This window comes from Sceloporus occidentalis, unplaced genomic scaffold (genome assembly GCF_023333645.1).
Source record: "Sceloporus occidentalis isolate IW3139 unplaced genomic scaffold, rSceOcc1.0.p SCAF_3, whole genome shotgun sequence".
Classification (NCBI taxonomy): domain Eukaryota; kingdom Metazoa; phylum Chordata; class Lepidosauria; order Squamata; family Phrynosomatidae; genus Sceloporus; species Sceloporus occidentalis.
In genome coordinates this window covers 142,178,077-142,199,250 of record NW_028316983.1, presented here as the reverse complement: position 1 = coordinate 142,199,250, position 21,174 = coordinate 142,178,077, and the positions used below count along the sequence as shown (strand labels likewise).

At 42.3% G+C, this 21,174-nt stretch overlaps 1 protein-coding gene across 1 annotated transcript in view; it reads right to left on the bottom strand.

Moving 5' to 3' along the window:
* Window positions 1-11,640: 11,640 nt before the first annotated feature.
* Window positions 11,641-21,174, bottom strand: part of CRB1 (crumbs cell polarity complex component 1) — a 113,953-nt gene continuing 104,419 nt past the window's right edge. Inside the window, exon 12 of the mRNA XM_089518337.1 lies at window positions 11,641-12,609. Coding sequence (XP_089374463.1) covers window positions 12,394-12,609 — 216 coding nt within the window. The 3' untranslated portion in view covers window positions 11,641-12,393. The remainder of the gene's footprint in view (window positions 12,610-21,174) is intronic.

Genomic DNA, 21,174 nt, shown 5'->3' with positions numbered 1-21,174 from the left:
TCTTCATGCTTTTATCATCATGGTGATCATAACTGGAAAAGCAGCAGTATCAGGTCCAAGGATCTGTATTTTGATTAAAAGTGACAAGTAACAACCACACTACCCAAAACTTAGCAATGCTCCTAGTTATGATGTGGGTTTGCTGGTATGCACTTAGAGCAGAGGGGAGGATCTTTGTGGTTTTTCATCAAGGAAAACTAGCTGGCAGCAGCATTTTAAAAATCTTGAAATCCCTGGGGTTGTCAGTCGCATTACAAATTCTACATGAAATCCATCAACAAGAATGAGGTTTGTGTCTTTACAAATGCAGGCAAGGGGCCTTAAATCCTTACTAATTTCTGGACACTATTTAGTGTCCAGGCTAGCTTCTGTGCTTCTGAGCCTGCAGACAAATTTGTGGGGAGCTGATGTACTCATGCAAAATTACACTTTATTACTCTGCACTGAATGACACACAATTGAACATATAAAAGGGGAAATTTTATCTGCACAGATATGAAAACTGGGTCTGCAGTGTTGGATCTATGTTACTTCATTCACATGAGGAAGTCAGTGCTCCAGCTGACATTTAATAAACAAGCATTTTTAATTCTGTGCATATTCATTTACAAATAAGTAAGTGTGAGAATAAGAAATGAGCTTGTTCAGTCAGTGCAGTGGCAACACTGCTGTTTCAGCTGCAATGTGCTTCATCGTTTTAAACACGTATATGTGTTTAAATATTTGTGAGCACATAGCCTTAAAGGAGAAAAGATCTTGTAACTGCAGAAACAATCAGATTAAATGCTAAATCAAGGGATACTAAATAAAATGTAGACAAAATATTTTTACCACAGTAGATATATTATTCTTTAAGGTTTCCCAAGGGTGTATGGGGAAGGATGGGGCTATTGCCACTAGTTGTTTATTCATTTATTTATCTAATGCATTTATATCCCACCTTTTTCCTAATATTGGCACTCAAGGCAGCTAACTACATATTTAAAAGAATACAAATTAACAAAACAAAAGTGTTAATAAAAATAAAAATATAAGATTTTAAAAGATTTAAACAATTTAAAAAGTAATTAAAATATAACATACAAACCTTAAAAACAGCAGCACACAGAATTAAAAACCAAATCTTCATCAGTTTGTAAAAGCCTGATAGCACAAAATGCTTTGAACTGCCAATGGACGGGAAGCAAGGGCAGATCTATCCTGGCCTCTGTGTGGAGGGAGTTCCAAAGTCTGGGAGCAGCCACCAAGAAGTCCTCTACCTTATTCCACCAAATGAGTCTGAGAGGGTAGTGTGTGTGAGAGAGGGGGGCCTCTGCAGATGACCTTAAAGCCCTAATGGGCTCATAAAAGGAGATACAATCATTCAAATAACCTGGACCCAAGCTGTATAGACCTTCATAAGTCAATACCAGCACTTTGAATTTGTTGCAACAGGGGAGTAATCTGTTCCATGTAGCCAGCCCTGACTAACAATGGAGATTATCTCATTGCCTTTCCCCCTGATTTGGGCATGGGCTGAGACCAGGCTGGGAGGTTGTGCTACTGCACAGCTCCGTGCCCAGATCGTTACCATCCCATTCTCAATGGTGCTGTTCAACATCTTTATCAATGAATTGGATGACAGGGTTGGGGACATACTTATCAAATTTGTAAATGACACCAAATTAGGAGGAATAGCTAATACTCCAGAGGACAGGATCAAAATTCAAAACGACCTGAACAGACTAGAAAGCTGGGCCAAAGCTAACAAAATGAAATTCAACACGGAGAAATGTAAGGTACTGCACTTAGGGCAGAAAAAAGAAATGAACGGATATAGGATGGGGGACATCTGGCCGAGCAAGACTACATGTGACAGGGATCTGGGAGTCCAAGTAGACCACAAGTTGAACATGAGTTTGATGCAGCAGCTAAAAAGGCTGATGCAATTTTAGGCTGCATCAATAAAAGTATAGTGACTAGATCAAGAGAAGTAATAGTGCCACTGTATTCTGCTTTGGTCAGGCCCCACCTGGAATATTGTGTCCGGTTCTGGGCACCACAATTCAAAGGACATTGAGTAACTGGAGAGTGTGCAAAGAAGGGTGACTAAAATGGTGAAGGGTCTGGAAACCATGTCCTATGAAGAACAACTTAGGGAACTGGGGATGTTTAACCTGGAGAAGAGAAGGTTAAGAGGTGATATGGTAGCCCTGTTTAAATATTTGAAGGGATGTCATATTGAGGAGGGAGCAAGCTTGTTTTCTGCTGCTCCAGAGAACAGGACACAATGGAGCAATGGATGCAAGCTACAGGAAAAGAGATTCCACCTCAACATTAGGAAGAACTTCCTGACAGTGGTGGAGTCTCCTTCCTTGGAGGTCTTTAAGCAGAGGCTGGATGACCATCTGTCAGGGATGGTTTGATTGAGAGTTCCTGCATGGCAGAATGGGGTTGTACTGGATGGCCCTTGGGGTCTCTTTCAACTCTATGATTCTATGGAATGGCTCCCATGATGGAAAAGAAGAAAGCATTTTTTAACCAGGGATGGGAAAAGGATGGGATGGTAACGATCTGGGCAGGGACCTGTGCGGTAACACATCTTCCCACCCTAGTTTCACCCTGTGCCCAGATTAGGAAAAAGCCTGGTGGTGTGATAATCTCCAACCTGTCTGCAGCGATTTGGACCAACTGAAGTTCTTGAGCCCTTTTCAAAGTCGGCTCCAAATATGGCACATTACAGTAATCCAAATGAGATGTTACTGAGGCATGTACCACTGCGACCAACTCGAACTTCTCCATGAATGGGTACAAATGGCGCATTAGTGTTAACTGTGCAAAAGCACTCCTGGTCACTGGTGAAATCTGGCTCAGAGCTCAATCCAGAAGTACCCTCTTTCTGGGAGAAAGGTGCCATACATGTAAACAAACAAACAAATATATGAACCTGAGTTTGCAGGGCGTGTGATTCCATCTAACACATGCTGAATCCCCATTCCCAGATCTGTCTTCCAACTGACCAGGAGCACCTTTGTCTTGTCTGAATTAAGCTTAAGTTAGGGGTAAAACACATGGCCCCAAAAGTCTGCATGATGCTGTCCCTGAGAGACCTGGATTGGTGCTGTGGCAACTGCACACCAAAAGATCTGCTCCTATTTGAGGTGGAAAAAAGCCATCCCCTCATCTAGAGCCAACTTTTCACCAGCTCTGGAGTGAGTGGTATCTGAACGCCATGCCCTCAAGTCACCCAGAAGCCGACCAGCGTGTAATCACAGGCATGGCTTCCAGGCAACCTGGGGATGTGGCATGTCTAAATGCTATGCCCCCAAGCCGGCTAGAAACCAGCTTTACTGGGCCATCTGTTTTGGCAGAGAGTCACATTCATCCAGTCCATAGCTGCCAGATACCAGTTTAGGACAGAAAGAGCTTCCTTGGAATTGGATGAAAAGGAGTTTAGGACAGAAAGAGCTTCCTTGGAATTGGATGAAAAGGAGTGAAAGGGCTTGGTATCAGCAGCATACTGGAGATACATTACCCCAAAATTCTGAACCTCTCCCAGCCATTTCATGTAGATGCTAAACAGAATAGGGACAAGACTGTATTCTGACGGACTCCAATGGCCAAGGGGTCAAGCAGGAATCCTCCAGCACCACCCTCTGAGAGCATCCCTCCAAGAAAGAATGGAGCCACTGCAGAACATTACCGCCAAGCCCCATTGCAGCGAGCCAGCCCACAAGGATACCATGATAGTCAATGGTGTGAAAATCTGCTGTGAGGTCCAGCAAAACTAACAGGGACACACTCCTCCATCCAGTTCCCTGTATGTAAGAATTCTGATCCTTCAGATGAGACATTCTTTCCGTCCCCAAATTTTTAGCACTGCAGAGAGCGAGACATTGATAATTGTAAATAGCTAGAACTCTTACATTTGGCTTGTTCATATCCCTGGGTATCTATCTGCCTCTTTTCTTTAGATGCTTAAACCTATTTCTAAAGGCTCATCTGAACTTTTAAGTTGCTGCACTGCTCAAAATCTAGAGTCTGAAGGAAAATTTCACTGGGGGGGGGATGGACTGAATTCTTATTTTGGGGATTGGGAATGCCTTCATCCCTCCTCCCATAACTGCACCCCTGCAGCAAAGTTCTCTTAGCTGCATAGCAAAAGACTCACATGGGGGGGGGTGTTCCTCTTGGAAGTGGACATATGGAAACAAGGAAAAAATGGATGGGAATTTGTTTTCCCCATCATTCATATGCATTCACTTTTAGGTCCTCGTGGTAGCGTCCCCAAAATTGGATCTTCTGCTTGCTGACAGAAGATGTACAAGACCAATTGTCAATAAGATTTAAATTGTCACAGGCAGGGTTGTTTCTCCCCTCTGACTGCCTGAGCAGGCCTGTGTTGAGTGTCTGAACTGATGTGAATCTAAATGCAGTTTTACACACACATTTCCAGCACTGTGCAAAAATAAATGTTCCCATGTGTAGAGTCTTTCCTTGCGCTTGAAAAGTCCACATGTTTGTAATCGATGGAAGTGTGAAATAACATAGCTTCCTGGGTGCTAGGATATATATCCTTTAATCAGTCTCCAAAAACCTCCTTGGTTTACACTAACTGGCGTTCTGTTGGTTTACCTGGGACTCCACTTAGGTTCTTTGCCAGAGAATGGTCTCTGTGAACCATTACCTCCCTTCCTGCTCTTCACATCTGGTAGGCATTGATGGAAGGTGAAAGAGGAAAGGAAAGTTTCTTGGCATCTTGTTTAGCATTTTAAAAACTTCAGGGCCAGATTTGTATTTCTCCATTGGCCTGGCAAAACGGAATAACATACACACTGTGAACAATCGTTTTTGTTGTTGTTGCTGAAGAGAGTAACAATTGCAATGCCACCGTAAACAGCACCAAATGACAAGTTAATGCAAAAGATTGTAAGATCTAGCTGAAGGATGGCTAGAATTTTCCAGAGACAAATGATTACTTTCTTGAATGCTGGGACAAATCTGGCTGCCTTCCTACAGAAGTATTATGAATAGAATTTGGATCAGGAACAACTGATGAGGTTTTTTTAAAATAAAAAAGTTTGCTTTATTTGTAATTCAGGAAGTGCAGCTTGTGATCTCAGTTATTACCATCATTTTTAAACTGGTTCAGGAGATTCCACATGTTATTGATGCACCAAACGCTGGAAGCATTTAACCCCTTTGTTTGCAATGTTTTTCCAAATTATTCTTCCTTTCAGGTTGCTATAAACAATGCACAGAAAAAGTGGAAGTATAGTGTCCGTATCTGAGGCTCCTTTCACTCTACATGTGCTCTATGATTCAACATCCTACGGCATCCTGGGATTTATATTATGGGACATGTGAGGCTTTTGGAGGAGGCCTCTCAAAACAAACAGTGAGGTCACATAGGCTTCATAGGCAGGGCTTTCTTCACTTCTGATGTATAGTTTGGTCCACAGTTTGACTTTCCAAGGTGCTGCAGAAAGAGTACATTTTAGAACACTTGCCTCTACCAGTTTAAGAATTTATTTATTTAGTCCTTTACCTAAGTGTATTTTATTTATATCCCTTTTTGCAAACCTGAGATACAAAATATATTTTAAAAATGCAAAATAACAATACAAGGATATAATATTAACTCAACAGTTGAACAAATTATCATGCCAGATCACAGCCAAATCAAAGCAATTTCAAAAGCACAAAAAGGAATGTAGCTGGTTGTGAAGATGACAATGTGACACCGCCAAAATCTCTCAAAACCTTTCATTTCTTTTTAATGTGTGCCACTGCTGCCACCAATTTGTGATGGTGACAACGTGGCACTAGCAAAATTTCTTAAAACATTTTACTCCTTTTCACTGTGTGCCACCGCTGTCACTCATTTGTCACGGTGAGCCTCACCCAACCAAGTACTTTCTCAGATGACAGCCCAATGGCTCTGCACCGTCTGGACACTGCACTCTGTGTGCATCATTATGGCATGTGCCTTGTGGATGGGCACGCACCAAAATGGCACCCGGGTGGCACTGTTAGGGCTTTGAGCATGTGGATGCTCAGCCTTCACCGTGTGTGTAGGCTGGCACAAAGTGCTGGTCTGTACAGCCCCTATGTCTCCCACAGGACACTACAACAATTTTTTGTGAGTCAGGGTTAGGAATTTTCCTAGCAGACATTGGATCACTAATTAAATAGACACCCTCACACTACACCAATTTCATTAAGGACACTCTTTGCCCATTTCTTGGGTACCTAAAACCCTTTCTAACTGCCCCTCATAGCAGCCTAACCTAGCCTCTATGGCTCTTCACTCCTGTGAGCACAATAAACATCAACACTTTCAAACCTGCTCCTCCGTCTTATATAATCACTCCTGGGAGCATCTCCCATCTTTTCCTGGCTTCGCTCTTATTGACTACTGACAAGGTTATAATCTACTGTTGTCTCCATACTGATATATAACTAGGGGCCTATACAAAAAAACCCAAAATAAAGCTGCTTTGGGTCACTTTGAAGGTATGCTGTTTAATGACAACTTAAGAGGCCAGCAACTGTGCTAAAGTTGCACTCCAGTCCTTAGGAATGGAGTGTGGCTTTGGCATGGCTTCTGGCCTCTTAGGACGCATGCATCATTGAAACATCATACCTCCAAAGTGACCCAAAGCAGTTTTATTTTGGCCTGTCTGTACGGGCCCAAAGTCTAAGGACCAACATTGATTCATCTCATATCCTCCAGCTGTCCTGATTTGGCAAGAACAGTCTCAGTTAATCTTCTGTTGTCCTGATTTTTTCAGCATTTTAAAATGTCCCAGTTCCAATCTCCTCCTCTCATTTTACCTTCCATCCTCCACTTACTTGAAGTGTTGTAAGATGAGTTCAAGGCTGAATCCACACTGCAGAAATAATGCAGTTTGACACCACTTTAACTGCCATGGCTCAATGCTATGGAATTTGGGAAACTGTAGTTTTGTGAAACATTTAGTCTTTTCTGTCAGAGCTCTGGTGACACAACTTGCCACAATCCCCAGAATTCCCTAGCACTGAGCCATGTTAGTTAAAGTGGTGTCAGACTGGATTATTCCTGAGTGTGAATGCAGCCCAAGGTACAAAAGTAGAGAGAGGAGAGGTGGGGTAGAAATTTTCCCTTCCCTATAGGCTCAGTCAAAAGCAATCTGCAGAAGTCTCTCTTGGGTTGTGTGTTCTTCCTCATTATTAACTTTTGCCACCGTGCCCACACTCTGATGTTGCTTGGCTACATGCATCCTGATTTTCATCTGTGAAATGTTGGAGGATATGTCATGTTTGGTTCAGCAACACTATGAGGCTATGTTTTAAAAATTGTAGTTATTCAGCTCCCTCTCCTCAATTATATTTGTCTCCCACCTTTGCTTACTAGTAAGTACACAACTACACCAAAACTTATGTAGCAGTAAGGTAAGAAAAAGAATTTCCATGTTCCATTAAATAAATGCAAATGAAACGTTTGCCATTTTTTACCTGTCCCAGGGCTAAATGGTATGCTTCCCTCTTCTGAAAGACAAAGAAGCAGCAAAAGTTCAAACAACTTGCTGGAAATTAAAATGTTGTTTAAAAATATTTGTATTTGACTTCTCGAGTCATTCATTTGCTCCATCTCCTCTGGCATATTCAAACTACAGGGTCAGGATTAGCACTGACAGCACAGCTACTTTGAATAGCTTTGGTATTTCAGCCTAATTAGTTAGAACGTATTTTAAAAACATTTTTAGTTTGATATTTTGGAAGTTTTATTGCTTTGTCCCTGAGTTTTCATTCTGTTCTCTTTTTCATTCACTTTAAAAAAATAGTCTACCCTCCTGCCCTTGTGTAATATCCTGTGGCTCCTCCCTTATCTGCCAAAGCCCTTGGTGTGGCCTGCTGGGTTGACCCCATGTCCCACAGAAACACGGGCAATGAGGTTTGCTGCTTATCAACTGACATTCAGCTTTATTAACAACACTTAAACATCCACTTACTCAATAACATCTCTTCCCAAGACCCAGACATGTGATCAATACAGGACAGTTCATTTTGGGCCCCAGAGGGAGTGATCCATGACAGTTGAGGGAGACAAATTGAGACGCAAATGTGAACAGCTGCCCACCATCACTCCAAAGTGCCAGGCAATGTGAGGACATCAGGGCAGTTTTGAGGTCAAAATACTCCCAGATGGTCCCCAAGTATTCTGGCCTGTGCAAAACCACCTAATTCAAGCATACAGACACACACATCTGAAAACATTACCAGCAGCAACTCCAGTAGAGGTGGGAGAACATCTTGTCATGTTTTAGGCTGGGCTGCAGAAGAGGCCAAAGGACATATGTTATAGTCCCATGCTTGAAATGCACTCCAAATGGCTCCCTTGGGCTGGCTCCTTCTGAGGGAGTCCCTAAGCCTAGAGCTAGCCCTGCTACTAGGCAAAATACAGCTATAGCCCCAGACAGCACGTTCTGGAAGGCAGGGAGTGGCAGGAGGTTGGACTGACTCATCATTAGGTCTAAATGGGATCTGTGTTAGATTTTGGCCCTGTCTGCACCAGCTCAGGACAACCCAGAATATCCTGCATCTGGAAATGCCCCAAACCACTCCTACTCAAAGCCCTCCATTCTGGTGCTGGGTGACTGACCACACATGCATCTTACTGAGCTGTCTGACATGTCCACTGCTGTGGGTCGGTTCTCTCTGAGGTCAGAATTAGGAGCCGGTGACAGTCACATGGGTGGACACCTTTTCCTTACTTCAGATCAGGGGCAGACATGCCAGACAGCTCACCTGGCATCAAAATAGAGGTCTTTGAATCTTCTGGAAGATCCAAAGCAACTGGTACATTTTGAAAATCTGGGACAAAAGCCAGTTCTGGTGCTGAGTGGGTTGGCTGAAGTCCAGTCAGTTCACACCATGACTGGGCTTTGGTTTATGGGCCACCTGGTCTCCCTACTAAAGGGTCTCTGGGTCTAAAATTTGCAGCAGGTTCCACTCCAGCAAGACTCAACATCTGCAGCAGCTTTAGTTCTGCACACAACTTGGCACTGCAGGGCCTTCTCTTAAGGATGCCTCTGCAGGGTTTCTGCTTTTAACATTTAGATTTCCTTTGCAGTTCCTTCTTTGCCGATAGTGTTTTTGATTTCATAGAGCAGAGTGCAAGAGAAAAGAACCAGCAAAATGTAACATGGACTGAAGGAAGAGAGTGTTGAACTGGAACGTTTATACTTTTGGTAATCTGTATTTTATAGTGATACATGCCAATGGAAATTACACTTTTGGTGAAACTGCAGGAGACTTCAGGAGACATTTAAAAGGTCACAGACAATATCAAGATAAAGAAAATGCTGGGCTTTGACTCCTACTATTAGGAGCATAAAAACCAGATGAAAGCTCGGGTAGGTTTATTAGGATCAAAAGGATGATTTAAAGTCACAATTTTGGACCCGTCCATTTTGCGGCCATTTGATAATATTGGATGAATTACTGATGTATGGAATTGCTTTTCTAACCCAGTTGAAGGCAAGTAGGAAAATTACAATCTAATGAAACTATTAATGAAAAACAACAGTGGTGAAACAGAGTCAGACTTCAACCCCCAACTATTCAAATGACAGTAGTCAGGTTGCAATCCTAAACATATTTATTCCAAAATCCCATGGAACTAGAAAGGATTTATACAAAAACATTCATCAGAAGGAGAGGTTTGTCAATAGACTCCGCTGGAAAGTACTGGAAGGATGTTAATGTTTGTTTTTTGTACTGTTACGTAATATCTGATGTCTTGTTCACACATGGAAGCCACATCACTTACTGTCCCAAAGTGGTGGATATGTATGTGTGAGCCAGTCCTTAGCTCACTCCATTTGTATTTAATTCATAATAGGAGGGAATGTATTACAAGTTAAACTGAGCTCTCTCCTCTCAAGCAAGGAATCTCAAGGCAGAAATTGAGGTTTATGGATGGTTTTGATTCTCAAATATCATGTTTTTAAAATCTTCTTTGTCAACAAGGCTTCCATGCTGCTGCACTATAAATAAAAATCTAAATGTGAGGATAGGGTACACTTTTATTTCAGAGTTAGGGGGGTTCGTCTTTGTGGAGTAACTAGAATCTATGGTCAGCAAACCTCAGCCAGGTACATTTGTTACAACCGTGGCAAGGTCTTGAAGCTAGATGTGAATCAGCAAATTAGAACATGTGCATGCTTCACTGAAGTATGAAGAAATACATTCAGTGAGTGGTATTGTGTAGCCTGCAGATGTAAGGAACGTTAATGTTTCCAGTTCCTCCACTTTTCTTTCTGGATTGCTCTGTAACTTTCTCTTTTGGGTTGCTGCTATGACTTTGACTGGAATGTGGTGGCAGGTATCACAGCTTCCCAGAAGAACAGTCCTTAACTGAAATTGGATAGTCTTGTCTTAATGCTTGTCATTTAATACTGAATCCTGGCAAAGGACCACTTTCTTTGCAAATGTCTTCAGGGGGTGGCAAGTGGTAGAGGAGCTGCCCATTACATTATATGAAACATGTGTGACTGTGGAAGGGATGGAAATGCTCTGAGGCAGCATCTGCACTACAGAATTAATGCAATTTGACACTACTTTAGCTGGCTCAATGCTATGGAACTCTGGAATTGTAAGTTTGTGAGATATTTTGCTTTCTCAGAGAGGTTTGGTGGCAAAACAAACCACTAGTTCCAAGATTCCAAAGGATGGAGCCATGACAAAGCAGTGTCAAACTGCATTAAGTCTGCAGTATGGCAGGAGCCCCAATTAGATTCGTTATTCTTCATGTGAGGAGGAGGATGGAAATGGAGGCACATGTGATGGGGCTAGCATGTTTCTCTTCTTCATGTGCTTTCACAATGAATGCATGTAGCTTCTGTGTTTATTTTATGAGATGAAAAGGTCTTCTTTACTAATGAAAGTCAGAGGATCTCTGTCTCACAATTGGACCTCTCACACCACTCTGTCCTATGAAAGACTGCTGGTTCTACAGTACAGTAGAGACATTGGTAGCAAATCCAGAGATACATGGATGGGGTGAAATTATATTATGTTTTTATGTTGTTGCACCAAGAAACCCACCTAGGGTGATATCAGATACTTATCACTCTCCAAAATTAGCCTCAACCAGCAACCTGCTACTCTTATATGCAGATGCTGCTGCTCTCCTCTCTTTTACAAGAATCCGACTAAGACGCCTGTTAAGAGTATTTATGAAGTATTGTGAAATCCACCTAGGAATCTTGAAGCCTGAGGAAACATTCTTCCCCCACAGCTCCTTCCACTGATGCAAAGGAATGAAGAAAACAGTGTTCTGAATCTTTATGTCAACAGCGGTGGCATCTAATGGGTCTAGAATAGATACTGATGTTTTGTCCACCTAAGTTCGGTGGGACCATCTCCCAAGTACGTGCATGTAGGATTGCAAACTAAATGCTTATCCTTTAGGACAGAGATGACAATGGGGTACCCCTTGTTGAACTCCTAACTCCCAGCAGCCTTTTCTATTACAATCTAGGGAAAGGAACCCTGGGAGCAGCAGTTCAGTAACATCTGGGTGGCTGTACAATTCCCATTTGTGTATTAGAACAAGACAGTGGAACAGAAAATGAAATGAATGCGACAAAGAGAAAACACCTCGCTGCCTGAAATATTTATTTTGCTGCATGAAGGGCTTTCCCCCAATAGTATTAATTTAGTCCCTTGTTCAAGAATTAAAGTAGATGTACTGCTGAGAAGGGTCTCTAGTTCTAAAACCTCTTGAGACAAAGTGATGGTTGAATGACAGATGGATTATACAGTCTTTTTCAGTGGTGCAGAATGCTGAAGTAGCAGGCCAAAGGGAATCAGAAACCAAAGTAGTGGATTTGGCTATATCTAAAATGCAGGCACTTAAAATATATCCCAAAAGTCATTTGTGTCTTCATAGTCTAAACTGATTATGCTAAAGCCATGACTTCCAGTGCAATAAATAAGAGTTCCCAGAAAGGGAGAGGTGGGGTGCATTTGTTTCAGTCATAAATGTGTGTAAGAACAGAGAACTGGACAAGTTGCTTCATCCCCACATGATGTTCCCATGTTTTTTTCTCTCTCCCTCCCTGGGTCTGTGTTGGGTACTTGTGGTTTCCCCTTCCAAGCAACAGTTCTCCAGATCTCTTGAAAGGTGCTGTGGGGTGTCTTCTGGATGTCAAGAGGTTCAGAGAGCTTCCATTGGAAAGGAGAAGTTTAAGGACCTCCAAGTGCAAGTGGAGCATTGTGCACACAACACATTGGGTACTGGCCAACGTTTGTGAATTCAGTGACAGAATCCTTCATCGCTCCAGAGAGGGGCCCTCCCATGGTGTTCAGAACAACCATTCCTGCTGGATGCTTCCAGGGAAAGAGAAAGGCATGGAAAGGTTTTAGCTAGATCAGTCTCTCCATGGGGGGCGGTTGTACCATGTCCCACATTTCAACTCGGGATCCTTCTTTCTCCTGGCGGCTGGGGCTGTAAGTCCCTTGGGTAGCCCGTTTATTAGCTGTTAGGATGGAAACTGCACCTACCAGAAGGAAGATCAGTAACAAGGCCAGTGTTACTGAGCCGATGGAGGTGAAGATGTTGGAGGCCAGGTCAGCTGTCATCTGGACAGATGGAAAGAAGGCACAATATGAGTGGCATTGCAGAAAAAAAGGAACATGCACGAGAGCCACCGTGAAAGGAAACTCTTTAATAACACTGTACTGTATACTTAAAGGGAGAGCAACCCCCCCCCCGCCCCTTTAAAAAAGGGAAAATAAGGGACTAAATGTCATTTTCATTGTTATGGTATACAGTTTAATATATTTACTGAGGAATGAACTGATTGTTTCACTATGGAAACAAATATTCACATTGTTAGGAGGACGTATAATTTTATGTTTTGCATGATGGAAAATTTATATTTTTAAATAAAAAATCTTCCAAATGGCAAGACAAGAGAGAGAGAGACTGAGAGAGAGATGTTCTTTAATGTGTGCATGTGCCTTCAAGATGCCTGTTGATTTATGGCAACCTTATGGATTCCATAGGGTTTTCTTAGGCAAGGAATACCCAGAAGTGGTTTTGCCAGTCTTAATAGTCAATCCCTAAAGATTGTTACTGATGTTAATTTTTATTAACATTAAGGTCTGTTTAGTATTGAGATAATGTTTGTCATAAGGCAATTTATATTTTGAAAGTGATTATTATATGTGATGATTCAAGCAAATTCAAATCTCCCATCCCACCGCCAGGTGCCATATATGTGTAGGTTTCCCTATTCACTTCAGTTGAGTGACTTGTCTAGCAAATACATGCCTAATGTGGTTAAACGACTCCAGCTTTGTCCAATGGAAAAATAATCATTTGATTTCTCCTTCCATGTTTTCCTTCTTCCCTCCCCTCTTGGAAAATGAAAACTATGGAAAGTAAATGGAGATATTATTTTCTTAAGTATAAATGATTTATAAAACACAAGGAAGTTTTCACAGATTGAATGAATTTATTATTATGGTGCATGGCCAGCACCAGTTTTCACAGATCCATCACTGATAAAACCAGTAAAGTCATGGCTCCTATGTAATGTCAATTAGCAATGGAGGAAAACTAAAATATTGAAGGACAGAGAAAGTATTTTAATATGATCTTTCTCTAGAACCGTGTGTATCAGAAACCATGGAAATGACAAGAAATACCATGAGAAAATATAGTCATTGTAGACAGCATCAGCCTGGGAGGATTTTGATAGTCAGGCCAGATTTTGCTTTGGATTTTTTGATTTGAATTACTAGTGACAATTGAATCGTCAGAGATGGAACATGTGCTTGGGGCAGAACTTTCAAATCCCAAATGTTTCAAAACAAAAGAACCCAAGAGGTCAAACCCTCAAAAACCACTTCCTGAATATCAAGAAACCAAACATGGCTACCTGCATACAAGGATCTTATGGCATAGATACCTACAGATATCTTTTGAATAAAACCTCAGTATTATTTGGCTTTAACATCTATAGGAATTATCCATACCTTAACATTATCATAGAGTGATGAGAGAAACATTCAGCACATCTTGAAGGTGGAGATAATACTGTGTATGTGTGTGGTTTTTGTGTATTCATGTAAACCAAAGTTGCTGGTTTTTTGCTCAGGGTATCTCTTTAGGGAATTCGTGATAAACAGAGACTATGCTTTCCTTCCATTTACAATTACTCTCTGTCTGAGAAGAAGTGGGGAAATGCTATCTGTAGTAACTGATACATGTTCCAGGTAACAGTCTCAGCTAAGGATAGAATAAACCAGTGCTTGGAAAAAGCTTGCTTTGAAAAACAAAAGAATTCTTCCTGTGACTCACTGCTCACTTTTTGGAGAAAGAAAACTCTTGGGACAGATTAAAAAGTGACATCATTTTGTTGTTGTTGTTGTCTGCCATTAGAACTACCTAGTAATTTTAAAAATAATGACAGCATTACTCAAAACTCCATTAAAGTAGCTTTGCTCTTGTTATGTTACTTTTGAAATGTAACTTCATTACACCCTTGTTATCAAAGATGACTAAACAGAGGCAGTTGTACTTTGGCCAGCTCATGAGCAATGTCACTCATAGGAAAAGATGATAATGCTTGGTAAAGAGGAAGGAGGTAGAAAGAAGGAGGTGGATTGATTCAATCAAGGAAGCCATGGCCCTGAGTTAGGAAGACCTGAGCAGGACAGTTGGTGCCCGGAGTCTTTGATGTCTTTCATTCAAAGGGTTGCCATAGGTTAAAGTTGACTTGACAGCAAACCAATTCCCTCCCCGGCCCCCCAAAAACTAGCTACAGGTTATTACATTACTTCTGATGGATTACTTCCAAGCTCTGGCATAAACCATGACACATGTAGTTCCTCATTATTTTCTTAACCATTTGATAAAACTAGTCTTACTTCTATTCTATGAGAGATGAATGGGTACTGAATGGAAAACACTGATCCATAACCATGTATGGCAATCCTACTGGGTGTGGAGGAGCCACACCTCACAGCACTAAAGAGCTAGGATTTTTGATTAGCAGGGACAATGGTTTTAGTTGCCTTCCCTATCGCTATGGGTTTAGCCACAGTCTTCATAGGAACCAGACAGGGTGGTTTTCTAGGAGCATATATCTTGGTTGTATTTTGGAGTGGCCTTGTCAGTAACTCCTCTACAAGGGACTTGGTACTGACAAAGCTGCTAGATCTGGTCGGGTCACTTCGGGCCACGCTGTGACCGTCCTAAGAGGCTGCAAGCTGCCTAAGGACTGGAGCACAGCTTTGGCGCATCTTCTGGCCTCTTAAGGTGTATATGTCATTTAAACAACATACCTCCAAAGTGACCTGAAGCAGCTTTATTTTGGCTTGTCTGTTCGGGCCCAGTTTATAAGCATCTGGAAGATTGTGGGTTCCTTACCCCTGGCCTTGGGGGTCCATTTTGTATAGAATAAATATGGTACTTTGAACAACCTCAAAAGAAGCAAAAGTTACTTTTAAAACAACAACTGAAAGTAATATTGGGAATGGCTGTGATAGTCTCATTAAAAGCATTTTTAAAAAGGCACAGAGTGTTGAAAAAAATGGCAGGCAGTAACATAGAAGTGAGTAAAGTGTGAATACTGCAGCTTTTGGATTCCATCCCATTGTCGTCCAACAATATCTCAAGGGCTTCTTGATTCCCACTCCCACTTTCCTATGTAATACACAGGTGGTTAATTGCATTTTGCTTGGTGAGTGGTAAACTAACTTTCACACAACTCATAGAACATATTGCTGTGGGATCACTGCCAAAAAACCAAACCAAAACTTCTCCCAAATACATACAAAGGAATGTTTCAGATGTTAGATTGTTCTAGTTGCTCCTGCTACAACATTTGTATTTAAAGGTCATTTAACTCCTAGAAATGGAGGATTTTGCTTCTTTGACTATGGTCTATGTTTTCATGGAGAAGGACTTATGGCAAGAGATGTCTTTCCTCTAAAATATAGCCTACCACATCTGGTATTCTTTGGCAGTCTCTCATCCAAGTACTTACCAGAGCTGACCCTGGTTAGCTTCCAAGACCAGAAAGGATTGGGTGCCTTTAGGGTATTTAGAGTATTTATACTGATGTTTCCCTCAGTAGTATAAGCCACCAAAACGCTTCTGGCCTCTATCTGCAGATGAAGCATCTCTACTGTGACATAGGAAGGAGAATGATAACACAAGCATAATGAAGAGGTCACCTTCTGGCCCTGCCTTTTCAGATTGTGCCACAAGCAGCCAGATAGTAAAATTCCTCACCTGAATTGCAGAGCTCTCATTTCACCTGCAGACTCCAATTATGTGAGTAATTTTACCAATGGGAACTTGGTGTTCATGACAAGGCATATGATAACTGTAGAAACATTCAGTCATTTGAGACAACAGCAATGCTGAGGCACCAGATGGCTAGCAGTATGGATTCAAGCCCAACATACCTCACATTACAGGAAGCACTCAGAGAGGTCTTTGGTCCCAATCAGACCCAAACACTAGCTTAAAAGAATGGAAATATAGGCGCAGTACAGACCACCAGGAAGAGGCGGCCAGGAGCTGCCTCTTGTTGCTGTGCAGCGTTACCGCAGCAACCAAATTGCACGGTACCGCTACGCAGCAACAAAGGAGCTCACAGAAGTGGCCCGGTACAGATGGGCCCAATGCGATATGCTGGTGCCATGCTAGGGTTACGGGACTGTGCGGCAACCACATGGTCCCTAATCCTAGAACGTACGGAGTGCGCGATAATAGCAGGTTTATTACGTCATGGCTGCACCACTTTCAAACGGCGTGGCAGGGGTGTGATGTGTTTGCGCCACCCCAGGCCGCTTATGGCGACCTAACTGCAGCGCAAGAAGGAGCTCAGAAACGGAGCTCCTTCTTGCCTGTGCCTCATTCCCGCAGCCACCAAATGGCTGTGGAAATGGCGCAAGGGGGAAAGGGGCTGAGTGGTCCCTTTCTCCTCTGGCTGCGGCTGTCAGGGTGCCCTGGGGCATGAAGCCCCAAGGACACTCCTTTTCCAGGCCACAGGGAAGCGCTATTTTGCCACTTCTCTGTGGCCTGGAAAAGCGCTGGGTTGGAGCCACAGGGACTGCTGGTGAGGCTGCCCTGCCTCCAACCCAGCAAGAAAAGGGGCAGCTGCGGACCGCCCCTTTTCTACGGTCTGTCCGTGCCAGTGATTTCTTTTTTGCAGTGTGGCTGCACTGCCCCAAAGCACCAGAGGCGGCACGATGGTGTTGCAGCCACGCAGCACTGTTTGGACATTGTGCAGTTGCAATGTCATAGTTGTGCACGCCGTCTGGATGGTGCTGCGCAGCTGCGACACCCTTGTCACGTACTAGGGTTGCGGGGCGTGTGGACGCGCCGCCCTGAGGCAATCCTAGCACGTCACCATGACGCCTTATTTGTGGGCCTTTGACTCCATATTTCCGTCATTATTGGGCCTCTCCTTGCCATTAATAAGAGTTCACTCAGAAGGGAAATACTGATTGGTAGAGTTGCTATCACTTCAAGCAAAGGTGAATTTTGTAGGAAATATAAAGGGCTTTCAGAATTCTTTTCCAACATTGAATAGGAGACTTTGTGCATCCCTAAATATTTACGAAACATACACAAACCATACAAAAAAATTATTAAAGGAAACTAACAGTTGTGAGATAAAATCCTTCAGGAATGGGTCCCCATTGGGGGGGGGGGGGGAGGTCCCCATGTATACATCTAAGCTCATTTAACCACAATGCTCCATGAATTAGAAATTCCACCATTTTTTTTACTGAAACCTAAGGATATTGTGTGTGGTGCTGCCCTCCTTGGGAACTGGCACTGATACAAATGTGATATGAATAAATAAAACATTTGCAATATTTTTCACTGGTCTTTTTGGCCAACGTGTATCATATAAAGTGCTGTTTTCTCAGAAGAGCAATGTAACACACGCAGGAAGCTAAGCTAGTCTTCTCCAGTTGGTTTCAACCTGTCCCAGTGATTTCAGTGGGTCAATTATAAACATGTCTAAGGAGATTATTGCACAGCATTTTTGTCCGATCCGAGCACAGGCTGGGAACGGGCTTCAAAGGGTTATCGTACAGAAAAACACTGCCTATGCCACTGGGGGGCAACCACCACCTGTCTCCCAGCATGCTTAGCTGGCCAATTTTGAAGGACAGAAAGCTGTATCTGCACTTCAGAATTAATGCAGGTTGACACCGCTTTAACTGCCATGGCTCAGCGCTATGGGATTCTGTGATTTGTGGTTTTCTGAGATATTTAGCCTTCTCTGTCAGAGAGCTCTGATGCCACAACTACAAATCCCAGGGTTCCATAGCACTAAGCCATGACAGGTGAAGCAGTGTCAAACTGCATTAATTTTGCAGTGTGGCAGCAGCCTCAGTCTGAATCCGGCTTTATGTCCTCAAGCCATTGTTTGTTGTCTGAAGTTGCATTGTTGTTGTTAACATGCAGGGGTAGCTGTGTTGGCCATCCAACAAATACAAACAAAAATCAACCAGTGATACCTTTATAGACCAACCAAAATGCACAATACACTTGTTGCAAACCTTCGAAGCTCCATAGGCCTCTTCATCAGGCAAGATGTTACAAACCAAACAGGAGATAAAAACAAACAAACAATTGGAGATGTTAGATGCCTGCATGTTGTTTCAGTCCTTAGTAAAGATGTTATGATGGGGAGGATATCTTTTGCAGGCAGGCTCCTCCTCCTTCTGGCCATGCGGCAATAGGAAGATTTTCCAAGTCCAGGAAATTTAAAGTCCATTTGCATCTCAAAAGGGGCCCCTCTTTTGGAATCCAATATGTCTCCATTCCAGTTCACAGGCTTCTTTGTAGGCAGAGAACAATTGATTCCTCAAGAAGTCACCATGCTTTTGCATCAGGAACATTTTGGTGATGGAGAGATAAAACGTGCAAATTGAGTCCAAATTTAAGAAGAAGAAAAATTGTTTTACCTTGGTTGAAGTCCCAGTCCACAGGCTACTCTTCATGGTTTGGTTTGTAACATCTTGCCTGATGAAGAGGCCTATGGAGCTTCAAAAGCTTGCAACGTGTATTGTGCATTTTGGTTGGCCAATAAAGGTATCACTGATGGATTTTTGTTTGTATTTATTGTTCTTCTTCTTTTTCATCATCATCATTTGATTTGGATCTGAACATACTTCTTCAGGCTTATATCCTTCCGAGATCGCTAAAATGAATACCCAGATTGTTGGGGGCAATTAGATTACACTTTGTAAACTGCTTAGGGAGTGCTTAAGTGCACTGATAATCAGTATAGAAATTTCCTTGCTATTGCTATTGCTGTTGCTTTTCCATATGGAGGACAATGGAGGAAAATGCACAACACAGAACTTTGGAGTTGGCTTTGTGTATGATTTTCATTTAAAAGCATTCTTAACCTTTCCCCAGCTGACAAAGCCAGGGTATTGATAGCATCAGGGACAGGTTCTAGAAAATAAATGAGTGTTCCTGGGAAATAGGGACAGGGAAGGACAGAAGGTTCTCTGAAAAGCTTTTGTCATAAACAGCAATAGTTACTGTATTTGGATTTTGCTAGTTAATTGACCAGTTTTGAGAATCCCAGTGACAGTTTAACCTTTATGAAATAGGTAAAGGGTGTGTCCAATGATACTCCCCCTGTCCTCTAGACAGTAGGGTATTTTAATGGCAGCTAATATTTCCTTCTTAGCCTTTGCTTCCTTCATAATGTGGATGAGACTTTTATAATAAAGTTTATTATAGGTTTATTGACTACGTGCACTTATTCTTTCTATTGCATGTAACTGTTGTGTGAACATTTTGGGGCAGGCCCAGAGGCCTCTCTTTGGTCCAAACCCAAGATCAGGTTCATTGATTTGATAAATCTAGTCTTACGGAGGAAATGTGCTGCATACTTTCAGGGTTTCTTTCTCCTCTCGCCCCCTCCCCAGCTGCCTGTGTAGTGTATGCTCCCCAGTGAATCCTCCTTTCTAATGTAAATAAAGCTTAGAAGATCCCCACCGGCTCCTCCTGGTGCCTGAGCTTCCTATTCCAGGGGGAAAGTTGTGTGAAGGCGGGGGAGACAGGAGGATGAAACCCGAGGGACTTGATTTCAGTTAAAATATTCCAAGACATTGAAATGATGTGTTCCCCTCCATCTCATTAGCTATAATTGCCCTCAAACCAAGGGAGCCCTGTTTCTTTTAACTAGCAGTGTGTGCTTTCAATTTTTTTTTCCAGGGGAGGTTCCACACCCGCTTTGCACTTTCTTTTGATGTCCCCTTGTGGGTTTTGTTTTATACCAGGTGAAAACATTGGCTCTGCACAAAGACAAACAGGAGCTTTCAGCAAGAGGAACATTGAGCTTTCCGAATTACATATCAAAACAAGTAAATGTCCCAAAATTTAAGATGAAGCCCACAGCGGGTGTGATCCTGGCTGCTTGGAAGGGAGCCACAATATTTAAAATGGCAAATGTTCATCCTCTTTGCCATGTTAATGACTCACTGAAAATGTGGTGGACTAGATTTGTGCTGAAAAGAGGAGATTCGGTTCAAGGGAGCTATAAAATAAATCAATAAGCGTTTGTTGTTTTGAGTCCTTGTCTGGTGCCTCCTATACCTTTCTATCAACAACTTGATCAATGTGCTCATATTTTGAATGCTGTTGTAATAATTCAGAAGAATTAATATATATTTTTTAGAATTTTACTAATCAGTATTTTCACCAAGTACTTCGCATTAGTTGCAATATGGTATGACTCAGCATAGTGTACTAGGTCTGAATGGGCACCTACACTAGGCTGAGCTTTATATCACCACCTAGGGTTATTAAACCATGTCTGCAGTCATCCCACATGACCATTCCATGCTTTGTGGTAAGCAGACGGGATTGCAGAAGCATCTGCCTACACACTTATGCATAGCCAGATGCAAAATGATTACAGCAGGAATGAGACCACTCAGCTCTGATCGTGTCATTTCATATCTGTCAACTGGAACATAACCAGACTCTTCTGTGATTCTGCCTGTTTGCCATTAAGCAAGCAATACTGACCTCCATTTCGTACTCCAAAAAGAATACCTGCCTGTGTAATGGAAACTTATCAGCCATTATTTTCACTTATCACAAGGACACGGTACATGGTTACCTCTTTCATACACAGTTATAGTGCG